The sequence below is a fragment of the Opisthocomus hoazin genome, chromosome 25 (assembly GCF_030867145.1).
Source record: "Opisthocomus hoazin isolate bOpiHoa1 chromosome 25, bOpiHoa1.hap1, whole genome shotgun sequence".
Classification (NCBI taxonomy): Eukaryota; Metazoa; Chordata; class Aves; order Opisthocomiformes; family Opisthocomidae; genus Opisthocomus; species Opisthocomus hoazin.
In genome coordinates, this window is record NC_134438.1 from 6154987 (window position 1) to 6171771 (window position 16785).

The window sequence follows — 16785 nt, forward strand, 5'->3', positions numbered from 1 at the left end:
TGAAGGTGGTAAAGTGAAGCACCATTTACACACTGCAGACATCAAGGCAGGAGTAAGGCCAGGGTCATCCCCCCTTGCCAGGAGGCCAGCCACATTCTGCCCAGAAAAAGCTTAATTCTTCTGAAGATCAGCAGTCTCTCAGGGTGAATAGGGTGCTCATTTCTTCATGTCTGCTGGGCATTTTTTGGAAATGCCGTCTTCAGCCTGTGAGTTACAATTGCATTCTCTTAGCTAAGCCCTTGATTATAAAATCAGTTTCAAGTCTGAAAAACACAACCCTGAGAGATTCCAGTTTGTAAAAACAAAACATGCTAGCAACATGGTGTTTACTAAGAGGATTTTATTTACACAACACAATGCAAAGATAGTTCCATAAAAAGTTGGCTCCCCCCACAACACAAATACACTTGCCAAATTTTACAGTGCAATTTAGTAACAGCTTGTAAATATTTACAGAACACTTTTTTGACTTACAGGTTAAGGCAGAGTCAGGGCACAGTGACAAGAAACACTTAGTGCAGTTTTGTGCTAGGCATGATACAGAGATGAACTGGCAGCATAACTCTGCTTCAGAGCCACTGGAAATTCAGACTGGAATTGCTCCGAGAAGTTCAGCAAGTGCTTGCAGCTTAAAAAAGGGGCTGAAAGACACAAGCAACAGCAGTACACAAGCCCGTAGCTAAGAAAAATGTCTGGCTAATGTGGGAGATGGAATCAGCATACAAAAATCTTAAATCTGTTAGCAGTGAAGTATGGATCATGGAAGGATGACGCTGTACTTTTTCCCTGGTGTTGGGCAACAGCTGTCTTAGGAAGCAGGCTTACAACGCAAGAGGACTATATTCAAAGAAATCCAACTTCTACTGAAAGATAACAGGGGTGAGGTACCCAGCTGCTCCTTGTGCCTTTGAAAAACTTCAACTCAAAAAGTGAGCAAGCTGAGGTTTCAGAAGACCTTAAACCACACGCACTAGAAATGCACAACACACATTACTATACAGGGTTTTTTTCAGAGCAAGTTATCACAACTTAAAATTGTGTAGCTTCTTCATCTTTGGTATTTATAAATAAAAATGCCAGTCCCTTTTAGTAAAGGGCTAATAATGCACCTACTCAAAATCATTTATTCCTAATCTGCAGTAGCTTTAAAGAATTTTGATATTTTTTTAAGGCAGTAACTGAGCTGTTAAGAATTTTTATGTTTTTATGTTAGTACCTCTTAGTTTTCCAATGGTTTATAAGGCAACAATTTCAAATGGCTAGAAGAAACTGCAGGATAAGGAGATGGAGCAATTTGAGAAGTTGGTATCAGTCCTTCATAAAAAATACAAAGGGAGCAGAAGGTGATATTACTGACTAGTTTATAAAAGCCTGATCCTATAAATCTTTACTTCAGTTAGCCCTTATTCATCTGAGTACGCCCTGCTGACTACAGTGATCCTGGTATGTCTTAATTAAGGCTATTTTTGTGTTTCAGCTCTGTAGGATCTAACTGGTATCTAAACTGCTTATGGCAATTCATTAAACTCCAAGGACACATACAACATAGCACAAGGGGGGGGGGGGTGAGAGAGAAGATGCTAACGAGTTATCACCCAGTTTTAGCTATTTAGTCCTTCAAGATGGCACTCAGTTCAAAAGACATCTAAGTAAAAATTCCCTAAAAGCACCTATTTAAAAAAAGTTTCACTACAAACCGATTTTCTTTTGCTTCCTAATCAAGAAAGTTAGGACTAAATACAACTGAGAGCCTTCCTTTTACTTTGAAACACTGCTCTAACATTGTTTTGTTTCTAACCAGCTTTTTTTGTTTGTCTGTGCTATGTAGTTAGTGTTCAGCACCAGTAAAATTTTGTGAGAATCCAAGACAGTTCAAATTGATACATACTTTTAGAAACCTCATTAAATTTATGTTTAAAATGAAAAATCTAATTGCAAATTCAAGACTGGAACCAGGCAGACCCAAAGATTAATGCCACCTGCCCCTGTTTTTAACTACAAAACAGGTGGCAAAGTGGAGCTCATTATAAAAAGAAATTACCAGAAGCTCAGCTAAGGCAGAATCCTCCTTCCCAAACCGCAGCCATGTTCTGAGAGATGCTTAGGCAAGCAAAGGCACTTTGGGGCTCTCCTGGAGAGCATCCTGATCGTAACTGAGTGCACTTTACTGAATTACACCAGGCAGTACTCAAAGAGCGGACATGGTGGGTTCCTCTGCCCCGAAAGTGCCCCCACCAGGCGCCATCTCTTTGGAGGGCCATGGGGACAGAAGGTTCAGCCACCACAGCAAGAGGAGCTCTACATGGAGAAACCAGGGTGGCCTCCATCATCAAGACTGAGAAGAATCCAACACTGCTCTGCTCAAAACCAAGAGCAAAAAGGCCCCAGAGGTGGTTTCGTCTTTAACCCGATGAAGATGCAGCAGATCTTTAAAGTGGCCAAGAGGTGGCAGCAGCAGGGCCGGGCAGCCTCGCAGCTGACCCCACTGACCCAAGGTGCAAACCCATGATCAGGTGAAGGGAATCTCCCTCCCTCTCTGCTCTAATTCCAGATTCAGCTGTAGTTTTTATTATCTGCATTGTTTGTAGAGCCATCCTTTCCTGCAGTAACTGAAAACTGTTGGGGCTTGGTGGAGGAAGTGGCCCTGTTTCTCTGTCACTGTCTAGAAAAAGAGAGAGTGTTGCACAATGTTTTAATTTAGAAAAATATTAAATGGCTTGAGGATCACTGTCTTAGTACCAAAAGTAAAGTGCACCGCAACTGGAGGCCACTGTGACAGAGCTGAGAAATGCTAGTAAAGAGGCTTCCAAGTAGCATTGTAAAAAACAGCACTACAAACTAAGGTTAAGGCAATACACGTTGTGTTCTCCTACTAGATAGCTTAATGCAGAGTTGTCTATCTCAAGCTTTAATTATTGCTTTGTTTCCTCTGTACTGAAGTCCTTAGCCACTGGGAAAACAGTGCTGGCAGAATTGGCAGATTGAGTTTGTCACTTAATGCAGGACTAGCAAAACAGTCCACATAAACATCCCGTGCGTTGCAACGTCAAAGTGAAGGCTTGCTCTCATCTCCCAATGGACTGTACAATCTGGCAAAGAATTTAAAAAGAAAACAAACTGTTGCTCCTGAAGCAGCAAAACGTGCTTGCAGCAGAGATGAGACAAACATTTCGTGGAATTTTTCAATGCCGCAGAAAGAAGAAATCCTTAGTAACAACCAGGGTGTGTAACAAAACAGGGTCTTGAAGTCTTCTCCAAGAGCTGATAGCCCTCAAGTTTTCTTAAAAAAAAAAAGTTCTTTTATGAGTATAAACCCAAAGTACAGGAACAGAATTCCATGGCTCAGAAGTTGTCCCAGGTAAAGATTCATTACTTTCCTGCTTTCATATAGGATGGTATTGCTCCTCGGGCTGTCAGACCTTCAAAGCGCTTGTAGGTATAATTGATAAAAACCCAGTCTTTGTTCTTGTAGTCAGTCTCTGGATGGTTGCTTGTTGCCACTGGTAAGACATAGAAAAATAAAATTATCCTTTGAAGACCACAAAGTTTGTTTTCATACAAAACACTGGATGTGGAGCAGTCTAGGCATTGTTTCATTCTTCAACCCCACGAAGCAAACGCGTGAATATGCTTTGACATGTCAATACACGGATCCTTTACATATTTACACTAATACATACCGTCCCCTCCTGTCCCACCCTATCCCTACCCCCTATACTAAGTGTTAGGCACGGTAGCAAGAATTAGCCAGCCCCAAGAGGTTCTCGCCACGTTGGGCTCACAGGTCCCGCTGAGGTTGGAGCTTGCTGGGACCTCCTCAGACGGCTTCCGCATCGTGCACAAGCCTGCATCCCATCTCCTGAAACCCAAATGATACCTTGCGCACCCCTGCTAACAATTTGATCATGATAAAAAAAACGTAGCAGCTAGTAAGAGCCTTTCTCTGATCAACAGGAAAGTTACATTATTTTGTTGAAGAAGAGGAAGGATTGTTCACATGCAGAATCAAAGCATTTACCTGTTGGTTTAAGGATATCAGATTCTGGAAATTCATCAAAGTTTGAGGTATCGTCAATGCTTTTAATTTCTATTGAAATTGCAGCAGGTCTCTCTCTGCCAAGAAGAGCAGTTCCAGCATTAACATTTCAAAGGCAGACGAAAGTAGGATTCAGGCACTTTCCATTTCTTAACAGAATCAAAGACTGAAGGCACCTAAACCTTAGCAAGCTTCAGATAAGGAACAAAATGCTGTCACCCACACCTAGATATAATAAATGCCAGTCAAGGTGCTCACTTCTGCTAACAGGACTAGCTTTAAACAGTCCATAGAGAAGAGCAGCTTGCTTTTCTGCAAAGCATCTTACCTGATATGCTCCCAATCAACCCCTTCAAAGAATGGGTTACTCTTTATTTCCTCCACACCAGATGCACCAATTCTGTGCTCCCATTCACAGCAAAATCTGGGATGGAAGGAAGAATGAAAACGAAGAAAGAATGAAAATGAAAGCATTCCATCCAGAAATGGAACAGCTTTCTGAACTGATACTACTACGGTTTCTTAACATCTAAATGGAGTAGGTCAAGAACTCCCACTGCAAGACCAACACACAACGAATGTCATATCAAATGCTATAATTAAGATGTGGTATTCTTTCACAACAGGATAATGTGCCCTTTGTATTTCAGGACCAGTGTAGAGCACGAGAACATATAAAGCCTAAAAAGCTAGACATTTATATTTCTGTCCTGAGAATAGATAAGTGATTGAAAATATAAATGAAAGAACAAGAATCAGCATGCACTGGGATACGTTTGTATGCTCCAGTGCATACAATGTCAAAACCATTGCTATTGTAAGAAGCTAGCTCTGGCAAAAAGATTTAAGTTGCTTCCACAAGAAGCTCGCAGACAAAATAAAGAGCAGAAACATTCACATTTTGCCAGACTGGGAGCACTTACATGGGAGCTCCTTTTTAGCATAGTTTAGTCAGGGAACCACTAAATGACCTCCGACAGACAAAGGTATTTGATGAGAGAGTTCAGCATTTGATGCATGTGTGTAACGGCATGTAGCACCAGTTTTTTTTCACGTGAAGCAAGCCATGACAGGCGTACACTACAGTTTGCAAGACAAGAAAATTAGTACTATATTAACTGGCAAACCATACAGCTGGCACCTTAAAATAAGATCTTTTGCTTTATCAGATATTGGAACTTCAGGCGGAAATGTCAGAGTCTCTTTCCAATTCATTACTTTCTTATATGTTTCTTGAGGAGTCTCAGAACAGAACGGTGGATAACCTGAAAAGAAAGAAAAATACAATCTTGTATAAAGCAAAAATAGTTCCTGAAGTCTACAATGCACTAGAACAAACCTCACAAACCATGCAAGAAGTGGATGCTTTGAGAACCTGACCCCAAGCACATAAATACAGCTGACGTCCTACACAGCAATGCCTGTTAAAACTCATGCACTGCCGGTTTCTTACCGATCAACATCTCGTACATGATGACCCCAAGCGACCACCAGTCACAGAGTTTGTTGTATCCAGTCTGCATGAAAACTTCAGGGGCAATGTAATCCGGCGTACCCACGGTAGAAAAAGCCTGAAACGAATACCATCAGTTAGGTATCTTCAGAGAAAACTGCCTGATACAGAAGTGGGAACTTATGCAACAACAGTTATTTTGAGGAGCACAACAGATTGTCTTAAGACCCTTTAGCAAAGTTGTTTAAAGCCCTTATTTCAAGATATGTAGAGACAAAATCAACAAGTTCATGTGAAGGAGTCTTAAAATACCGTCAAGGAAATAGGGAAAGGTACCACTGTCTAGATAAACCTTGGAATGGGTCATTAGCCCCTTGTGATACTGCAAGTGGCAAGAACCGTTAGTTTTAGCTAGGAGGCAGCAAGTATCAATGTAAATAATTATAGCAGGGCTATCTCAGGCACATATGCCCCCAGCTGTTCAGCAGATGGATGAAGGACAAACTAGAGTCATTCCTCTTTTTAAAAGAAAAAGCATAATTTTATTTTGGCATTGTTCAGAGCTCTGAAATGGATTAACACCTGTCATTTAAATACGTGTGCCATTTGAATGCAACAGCTCAGAAGGGAACACTTCCAAGCAGGTGAAACGTACTTACCAACTGCCGTCTGTTTCTCTTCCACGTCTCTGCTTTCCTTTTGGAATTCATGTTCTGGAAAGCTAAAGGAGATTGGAATATATGGGACTGAATCCTACTCGTCACCCAACACACGCTTTTACCCCCAAACTTTTGCACTAAAAATCTCCTTTACGACATCAGAAAAGGCAGCCAGGGCCCGGACAGCCAGCCCACTTTGCATTCAGCTGTGCTGGTAAGAGGCCACACTCCCCAGGTGCCCACCGCTGGCCCCTACAGCCAAGGTTTACCACCACAGTGAAGCCGGAGCTCTTTGCAGAGGCACACCTTAATTCACCTCTCGCTGAAGATAAGCCCCGCCAGCAGAGATGAACTAGTTAACCTGCCTCAGCCTTGCCTTGCGCAGCTTACCTGCCGCAGCCTAAGGGGTGCCGGCAAGGGCCGATGAGAGCACTCAGCAGCCTCTGCAGGCAGTGGCAGCCAAGAGCAAAGCAAGGGATGCGACCTCTTCCACTGGCACGGAGGGTTGCAAAGAGCACATCTGTCAACACCCTAAACCTATCAGCAACTTCCATGTCACACTCATAAATTTTATAAAGCTTTTCATTAGCGATCCAGGCTTTCAGTGTTTTTTTAACTCCATGATCAAACTTGTTCCCCTTGAGAAAATTACTGAATATTCAGAGGCTGCATGCTCACTTACTACTTTAAATAACACATGAGATAGATACAGCTAGCATCTACCAAGTCAAACTGATTTTTCATTCGAGGTTTGTTACACATGCAAAGAAAGGCTACAGCAGAGTCTATTTCAAAGACAAATGTCTAGAAACGAAGATGTTTATAAACACTAAAGTAACTAAAACTACTTTTATAAATAAAAATCTACAAAAAATCAGAATTACACCTCATAAGACAATGTTGATTATTAGATGCCCCTCTGCAGCCTTCTGGCCTCACAGTGAAATGAGTTACGGCAGGCACCGACAGCAAGCACGCAGATACCCTTCTGAAGCCAAATAACTTACTGAAGTCACTAGGAAGACTATGGTTCAAGTTTCTGTAAAATTCTGTTCTGTGGGCTTTCTTTAGTCCAGTACAGAGACCAAAATCTGAGAGTTTTACGTGGCCCTAGAAACAACAGAAAAAAAAAAAAAAAAACAAAATACAAAACAGTGAGACATTATCATAGCAAATCAACTTTTCTACTTCTTCCCCTCTCTTTATTTTGTATAACAAATAGATGCATTCTTTTTGCATTCCTTGTTTTAGCCTAAGACTGGATGTGTACATAGAACCAAGCTATTAATACTTTCATCACTACTACACAGAGAAGACCCAGCAGCTATTTACGTCAAGGAGCCTCTGCTCCTGCAGGCTCCTGGCCGCTTCAGAGCGACAGCCAACGTCTCCAGAGGGAGCTGTGGTCCCTGCATTGCACACTGACCCCAACAGATAAGGAGAAACGCCTTCAGTTCACAGATTGGATCTGTCCTAGTGCATAACATGTGACCACACCCAACTGTGCAATTTTTAGATGCAATTTTTACATCTAAAATATACATACTTTTCAAAGCCCTCAATTTATCTACACCTAGATGTAGGCATACGGAATAACATCAGTAATTCCACCAGTGCATTATTAGCTGGCTACAGGTGAAGTGTAACTACTTACTGTTAGCACACTTTTTCCAAAGAAGCTAAATTTTAAGCAAACTTGTAGTGAGCAACAGGAGGACAGTGAAACGATCAAGCTTTGTGCAAACCGCCTCCAAGAACCATCTAGAAGCAATCCGGTAGCCTGGCCAGCCTTCAGAAATACGTCCTGATTCTGAGGGAGATAATATCTCCGTTTTCAGTCTCGCTAATGGAACAGCTACATCCTTCGCATTTGATATGATCATCTACCCAATAGCTGGCAAGCATGAGCGTAACAGATGTCAGACCAAAAGGAAACATCTTTGACTTCAGAGGGGAGAACTGAAACTGTGAGTTAAATTGCAGCTGAAATAACCAAAAATAGCTGAAACAACTGTCAGAAGAGAGCTCATAAGCGAGATACAAATACAGCTGGAGGTGCAGGAGAGGTCTTTCTTGGCTTGGCTTTTTTTTTGCCCCCAGCAACATGGCAGATATGCTCTCAGAAGCTCACAGGAACAGGGCTAAGAAAGAAGCACCATCTTCCTTCCCAACTGTCACCACTAGTTCAGGTCAATATTAAAAATTACAAGACCTATTTGCTACTACCCAGCCAGTGGCTGGGACATACCTTGCTATCCAGAAGAAGGTTGTCTGGTTTTATGTCTCGATGGATAAAACCCAGCTGATGAATAGAATCGATGGCTAGCACGGTTTCAGCTATGTAGAACTGTGTCTCTTCTTCTGTTAAAGTGTCTTTTTTCATCAACAGTGTCATCATATCTCCTAGAAGTCACCCCACAAACAGCAAAGGTAAATACAAGCAAACACACAAACTCCACTCTGGCTGATTTAGAAGTTCACAAAGAAAAGAATTAAGCTATTTAAAACCTCCAGAAATCAAAACTGATTTCATCTAAAGTAACAGAGTTCCCCAGCACCTCTGTGACAAACTCTTGTATTTCCCCTTGTATCACTGTGTGGGGAAAGACGTGTACTGCAGTTCCATTAGAGACAGCTAAAAGCATCAGGATGGAATAGCAGTAGACGAACATCCCCTGAGAGTCAGCTATGGACTGCCACTCTTCACTACACAGCTGAATCAGATTAAAATAGATCCTTTCAGCTACAGAGCTGTTACAAAAAACAGATTGTATTTGTGCAATGTCATCTCAGAAAGCCTTCTTGTGGTTTCATTAGTCACATATATCACAGGCTTTCAGTATAACTTTCTTCTTAAGTGAATTACAGTAGCATTATCACTCAAGGGCAAGCGTCATCATCCTCTGAAAAGAGGACCTTGAAAGTTACTCTTCCTGCAAGCCAGCTAAAAGCAGAAAGTTAGAAAATCAAAAGCTGGTTATGTTATGGATCTATAGATAGCCAGCGCACAGTAAGAAGAACTAGCAGAACATTAAGGTCAAGTTTCAAAGCTCTGTAGCTAGGAGACCCAAGCAGATAACCTGAGCCTGACCCAAAGACCTCAGCGTCCACACTCCTACAAGCAGAAAGCTTTACAATGACTTGTTTCCTCACAAAGCAGTGTCCAGGACAAACACCACTGGATCCTCACCCCATACACGCTCGCCCCAGACTACAGCTGTCATTAAGAAATTAGAAACCCACAAGCCTTTGGATTCCAGGTAGTTACCTCCAGGCAGGAACTCCATGATAAGGTAGAGGTTTAGCTTGTCCTGAAAACTGTAGAACATTTTCACAACCCACAAACTGTCTGCCTCCACTAGAATGTCCCGCTCCGCACGAATATGGCCAACCTGGAGATACACATACACATTTGATTAATTACAAGTCTGTGTTTTATTACATGCATTTATTTCACAGACAATTCAAGTATTATATTGAAAAGCATCAAATATTGAATAGACAGCAATCAAACTTCTGCATGAGAGCAGAAACACCACCAAAACATCAATAGTTTCACCCTCAATACTTTCAGGTAATAAAATAGCGTAACATGTTCAAAATCAAACCCAAAAGTGATGTTTCTGACTGCAAAAAGGCGAGAAGCTTTCATTTAAACTGCTGTATTTTTCCAGAATTTTTTTTTCTCCAATCTGATAAATCCCATTGAACACCAACTCCATTTTACTCCTCATTGTGAAGGTCTGAAAGGCCCTTTTACATTCCAAAGTCTCCACTGGGAAGTTTATGGGGACTTTTGCCTTGGACATTTACACTTGAGTAACATTTACACTTATTGTGTGACTTTTCCTGCCATACACCAAGTCACAGGTAGGAAGGCAAGAGGCACCAACCTCCTTCTTGTAAGCAAAAACTCAAGCTAGATAAATTTAAACCGCCCTCCTGAACAACAAGGTTCCATACAGAAAGATAACCCACGTTTATGGTTTTATACAATTCTTCTGGCATTTGGGTCCTCTTCAAATCAGAACTGCCCAAGTGATATGGGACACTATGAAAACACTTATCTTAAAAACCACTTGGATAACAGACCACTCCAAAACACAATTTATTACCGTGGGAAGATTCACGAGGAGAAACATATGGTTGACTGTAAAAACAGGTTAATCCTATACATTAAAATGTATCACTTTTTTACAGAAATATCTTCTAATAATTAGATCTCTCAAAATCTAGCTCTCCTCGAAACAGCTGGCATGCCCTTCAGATACGGCTTCAGCCTATGCCCACAGATTCAGACCTCAGCACAATTTGGCAGCGCTGCATAAAGCTCCTGTGTGAACACACTGCTGCTTGTTTTTTAAACAAGTATCTTCAGAAGTGGAAACCGGCTGCTGATTTTGTGAACACACACAGAGTGCTTCCTAGATTCATCCCCCTGCTGAACAGGGAATTCTTTTCGCAGACCATTATATTCCCAGAAGTACTAGCAGAGGAAAGCCTGAAAAACTTTAAATGCTGCTACTTTGTGTCTCTCTGGGTCAGAATTCCAGCAGTCACATCACTTGGATATTTATATCCGATTCCATAAATCAGAAATGCAGTAAAACACCAGTCTGGACATCTATACTGAATCATTTGCACATATGTACATGTAACATACGTCACCATAAAACGAGGAGGAGGAACATAAATCAGATACCTAGAACCGTCCTTCTCTTTCTTTGGAGAAAGGCAAACCTAGTCCTTAGAAAAACGCTCTGCTTCCCCACATTTTCAAGGAGAAAGCAAGTTCAGCCCTACCTTGCTTCAGACTGAAGAGCCTCTTAGAAAAAAGCGTTATAATTGCAGCTTCCATTAAGACTAAGCAAGGTGTTAGAGGAGGTTTGAAATGCTGTGCTGAGCATCCAGTCACATACAGTAGCCTGTAACCCTATAGATATTCCTCAAACTTTTGCATTGTTACAAGGGATGCTTAAAAACAAAAAAAGAAAGAAATACAAGACTCATATGAAAGAGCCCACTAGAACATGGATCCTTATGAATTCATGCGAGATTTTTGTGACCTATTTCCTCTAAAAAATGAGGGGAAAAAAACCCACATAATTTTTTAGTTAGGGAACCCAGACCACAGATGCCTATTCCTCCTCTCTACACATCACAATTCCCTCCCAGTCATCTAAAACACGGATGGCAGCACTGCTACTCAAGGTGGCTATTCACCTGCTCTTTTTCCAGCATATCAGCTTTACGCAGTATTTTCATTGCATAAACATGCCCTGTATCTTTCTTCTGGACAAGTCGCACCTAGGAAAGATGCAAAAATTTGAGTCAAATACAGCATTATCACTACAACTCTTGACAAATTTGGGTACCAAGCCCTTGCATTTAATGAAATCATATCCGGTTATAAAAACAAAAAGCATGACATAGTGCAGAGTAACGGCAAACAAGCTTTTTTCATTCCAAGAGATGAAATCGTTTTAACAGAGATGACACGTTGAGCAGTGACACGCCTACAGCAGCAGCTCCAAAGCCGCTCTCTGTGAAGGCGGCCACCAGACGAGAGCCCCGAGAGCAGCCCTCTCCCGCTTCCGTAAGCTCAGCCCGAGCAGGTCAGAACTGAAGCACACTGCCCAGCTTGTGTTTAACGGGCCCATCAAGTCCTTTTCAACAGCATTCATGTTCCTTTAAAGCGCTTAATGTTTTAAACCAGCATTTATCAGTCATAAAGACAGATGCAGGTGACTGTTAAGCTAAAAATCAATCTGCAGTTGTTACAACATTTATCCTTCACTTGTGTAAACTATGCAAGTCCTTCACAAATACCAGTGCCATCCAGAAGAACACTCAGTCATCCTTCCTGGACTCACCTCCCCAAACGCTCCTCTGCCTATTACTTTCAAAGACTCAAAGTCTTCCAAACCAAGCCTTGTTCTCTTTAGGCGGAGAAACTCCGTTTCCTTTTGTGCATGTGCCGACCTCCTGATTCTTTTCTAGGGTTTAGAGGGGAAAAAAAACCCACAGTGAGAATTCTGCAGGGGAGCTCCATGGAGATCACAGCAATTCCAAGTCAAGATGCCAGGTCTCCATTTATAAAACAAAATCACTTGTATTACTTTAACTATTAAGGTAATTTTCCCATATTCATTACCTCTTCATCTTTTAAGCCTTCTTCTTCCATCATTTGTTCTAGCTTCTTTTGCCTATAGCAGAGACAAATGAGAAAAACAAAGATTGAATCATTAACATTGTTTCTTAATCACAGGCACATATGCAACACCTCTGGTCTGGGCTTGCTGTGAAAGGAGGAGGTAATGCCAGCAAATGACAAGTGTAGATTATATATAAGGGAGAATCAGACGTGAGATTAATTTTGAAGAATCTAATATTAGAGCTTTACCATTCTAGCCTTGTTCTCTGCAGTTTCGACAATCTAAACCTGCCTTGAGTTTCACATCTTATCCAACGGTACGTTTTCATTGTATGCAAATGTAGATTGAGGAGATCTGGGTTCAGTTCTTGTCTCTCTCTTTGACAGCTGGGCAAGTCACTTAAGGCCAGAGCCATAATAAATATTTTAGCACCGAAGTCTCACTTATTCCAGGGAGAACTGGCTATCTGAACATCTTTGTGGATCTGTACTGCAATTTCTCTGCATCTCAGATGCATCACATGCAAGATGAGAGGAGTTACTCTGCTTCCAAATATCTGAGATGCTTAAAAAGTTTGGGAAGAGGAAACATGTCTGTACACATTCTCCCCCCTTAAAGGATCAGAAGTATTTACAGCCTTAATACAAAATGATTATTTGGGAGCAAAGAAAGGAAGCAAGACTTCAGAGGGGAGATGGCTTCAGGGGACATTTGTAACGATTACCCCCGGGAACTTCTCCCCAGCACTGATCATAGTAATAGCTGATTGAACTGGGATTGGCGTTTTGGGTTTTTGTCCTCTCCATGTGTGGTTTTTTGGTATAACATTACAAACGTACTAAAACATTCCTTCTCTTTATGCAAGTCATTCTTCGCAAGATCCTCTTCCGGTCTCCTGTGCCACTACGCAGCTGCTGCAACACGATAATATTTTGGGTTATCACTTGGACAATCGGGCACATTTAAATCGCTTTGCCCTTATTTAAGTACCCGGTCAGCACTGTCCAGTCATCTCCTTTCACGCTCGAAGCAGTGACTCCAGTAGCAAAAGACAACTGCTGCAATATACAGAATTAAATAGCTCAGCATGACCAAGCAATGCTGAAATTCCCCCAAATATCCTTAGCAGGTCCTGTCTGCGCTTCAGTGTCCATTTTGTCAACACCATTTAAACTCCAAATTGCACATCCACAGACACATCTCTCATTAAAAAAACATGCACCTTGTAAAGTCCGGTATGTTTGTTCAGACAAAGTCTTGGTCCTAAACAGAAAAAAACCTGCCGTTGAGGTTTTGGGAGTAGACAATAGCTCATAATAAAAAGCAAGAGCTGTGCAAAGAGAAAGAAAGGAATTAAACCAGTGACATTTTCTGTTTGGATTAGACCTCAATCTCTCATTACTAATTGGAAGCTTTGAAGAAAATCCGTATGCAAGTTAGTATTTATTTCTAAATTGCTTCCTCATTTCTGCAGTTATTGCAGTTAGCAGGCATTCCTCTTGGATCTAGCTAGCGTTTTGGAAGCAAGTCTGCAAACACTGAACCTTTTTGAAAATTCTGATTATAGACTACATGGCAAGTTGGGAGAACATCAGAAGACCCAGTGCTACAGCTTGAGGGTACTCGGCAAATTAGAGGCTTCCAGCCAAGGAAAATAGAAGTAACACTTCTCAGTTAAATCGCTTGTTATATTTTGACCAAAACATTTGAAGAGATGCCGTAGGTTCAGCGACATCACAGACAATAAGTTAGCATTAAGGGACAGTCCTTGCAGCAATCCCTCGTTGTCTCTGAGAAGATTATCTTCCTTTATCAGCTGACTCGGTCACACATTATAATCCAGACTGAAACTGATGCTCTAGAACGAGTTTTAAATATTACAGCTGGGGACATAAAACGGGAAGAGGCAACAGAACAGACGTGGGCAGGACAAACATTTGGAAATGCTGGCTTTCTGCTTCAGAACTGCCTGAACAATCCCAAGCACATCCCGAAGTTCATTTCTACTCAGTGGCGTAATCAAATATATTTTTTAAGAAAAACTCGGTAACAGTCATCTCACTTTTGCATTTCCAGGCACGTTTCAGGTAGTTGCAGAAGAAACTCAAGAAGCTCCAGCCTAAACTCCAGCGGGACTCGGAACCCCCACAGCTGCCTCTGGGTGCTCATGCTGAGCCCCGGCCAGGTGCCCATCCCAGGAGCTTCGCTACACGCTCAGCAAAATGCTCAATTTTCACTTTGGGACCAGAAAACTAAATGCAGTTTATACAGATTAATACATATTTTTGGCTCTTACCCAGTTTGGAAAGGAAGCAAGAAAGGTTTTTACCTCATCTCTCGTTCTTCGTGCTGTGCGATGAGATTGCTGTAGAAGTTTTCTAACGTCACCTTTGTCATCGTCACTCGCTCCTTGGTGTGATTACTCATGGACGAGCATGGCGTGGGGCCTGTCATTGCCATGGCTATTAGGAAAGAAAAAGGGAGGAAACATTGGACATGATAAACAAAACATAACCTTCAAACTGAGCTGCAATCAATTAAGCGACGCTGAATCACAGAGTGAAGATTTTAACGACAAGCGCTAACAGCCCAGTTGCCTAAACCAAGACTAAGCAGGGAAAAGTCTTACAAAATAAAAGGTGCAAGTTAAACTTCCTGTTTTGAACATTTTTGATCTGAAAATAAGAGGGAAGGAAACTTAAGAAACACGGTGCCTCAAAAACCACAATTTCAGGCAGCACTGCAAGTGTTTCTTTCTCCCGATATATATTTTATCTTAAATAAATGTTAAAAATTCAGAAATATCACACTGAAACATCTGATCCAGAAGTTCCCCTTCCTTTGACCCGTGCAGAAGTAACTCCATCACTCGCCTGCTCTCTCCTCTGCTGGGAAATTTATCAAGCTCCTGAACGCTGTCCCAACAACACGACTGAGGAAGGAGAAGAAAGGGCATTCAGCTGCTTTTAAGCACTCTCGCTTTTACTAGATGCTTTCAGGCAGAAATCTGGCAAAATGCAGAGGGCAGCTGCCTCTGAACAAACTGTAGTTTTAAAAGAAAACCACCCATTGTAAGCGTCCTACATTTACGTACAGGATTGCGTATCGGGAGTACGCCACTTCCAACCGGTAGCACAGCTTCAGGGCATTATTTGACAACCCAGCTCTCCTTTCCAAAACGCATTAAAATGCAAAGATTTCAAGCGTTAAACTACCTCTCGGTCTAGTTCCCCCGGCCGCAGCGTAACTTGCAGGAAGGTAACCGAGTTCTGCAACTACTGCTAGAAATTGCAGGCAGACACAGGTCAGGCACACTTCCCGTTTTTACAACGCCTGGGCGCTGGCAACGTTTTACGAGTTATTCTTTTCTGTTTACTTCTGGCCGATCTTTACAAGGCATCGCTACTGCGCCTTGGCGAGCCGCGTCCTTTGCAGACGCCAGCGGTTCCGTCTGCTGCGTTCGCAGGCTCGGGCGCCAGACCGGAGCCCGGCGTGGGAGCGGGCAGCAGCCCCCAGCCCCGGGTCCTGGGGACGGAGCGGTGCCCGTGCGGAGGAGCAGACGCTCTGCGGGACACCGCGCCAGCGGCGGGGCGACGTTCTCCGCGCATCCCCGAGGAGATGGCACCGGTACGGCCCCGCGCGCGGGCAGCGGGTCGGTGCGGAAGCCACGCCGGTGGTTTCCACCTCCTGGAGAACAGGACCTGAAATTATGACATTGGGGGGGGGGGGGGGGGGGAGAAAAACGAAGGGCAGGGGGAGGAACGAGCGAGCAGCGGGCTGGGAGGCGGCAGCGCCCACCCACCTGCCGGTGCCCCGGCTGCGGGACCGCCGCGCAGAGCCAGCCCCCACCCCCGCCACGGCCACCGGGGATGCTCCCGGCACCGGGGCTCGGCCACAGCCGGGCGGGGGGAGGCAGCCCCGGGGGCGGCGGCCCTTCCTGCGGCCGGAGGGGCCCGGCAGCATCAGCGGGAGCGGACAAAAGGGGCCCAAAGCCTCCCGAGGGAGAGCGGGAGGGCCCTCGCCGCCCCCGGGCCCGCAGCGCGGCCATCCCGGGGCAGGGGGGACCTCGCCGGCGGAGGGACCCTGGCCCGCGCCGCCCCTGCTCCCGGTGCCACCGGACGTGGGGGCTTCGGGAGGGGAGGGGGGCCGCGGCTGGGAGCGGCAAAGGCGGGGATGGGAGGGGCGGTGAAGGGATCCGGAGCACGGGGCGGCGGGGACACGGGGGTCGCCATGGCAACGGGGCGGCGGCGGCTTACCGGAGCCCCCCGGGAGGGGAACGGCGAGGAGCTGAAGGCGACGGCGGGGTCCCGGCGCCGCCGAACCAGGCGAAGCGACTGCGGAGAGGCGGGGCGGAGCTGGCGGGGGGGACGGGACCGGGGCGACCGGAGCCCCCGCGCCGCTACCGCCGCCCCCCGCACCGACCGCGACCCGGACGGGACGGGCACCCCAGGGACCGCTACGGCAGCGCGCATGCGCCACCAT

At 44.1% G+C, this 16785-nt stretch overlaps 1 protein-coding gene across 1 annotated transcript; it reads right to left on the reverse strand.

Moving 5' to 3' along the window:
* Positions 1–320: 320 nt before the first annotated feature.
* STK38 (serine/threonine kinase 38) lies at positions 321–16785 on the reverse strand. The gene is made up of 14 exons (XM_075442978.1): positions 16560–16785; positions 14633–14765; positions 12303–12354; positions 12022–12144; positions 11372–11455; positions 9417–9540; positions 8397–8551; positions 7156–7258; positions 6149–6210; positions 5490–5607; positions 5178–5301; positions 4365–4460; positions 4019–4113; positions 321–3500 (listed from the first exon to the last, which is right to left on the reverse strand). Exons 1-14 carry the CDS (start codon positions 16783–16785, stop codon positions 3370–3372), a joined length of 1626 nt encoding a protein of 541 aa, XP_075299093.1. The 3' UTR covers positions 321–3369.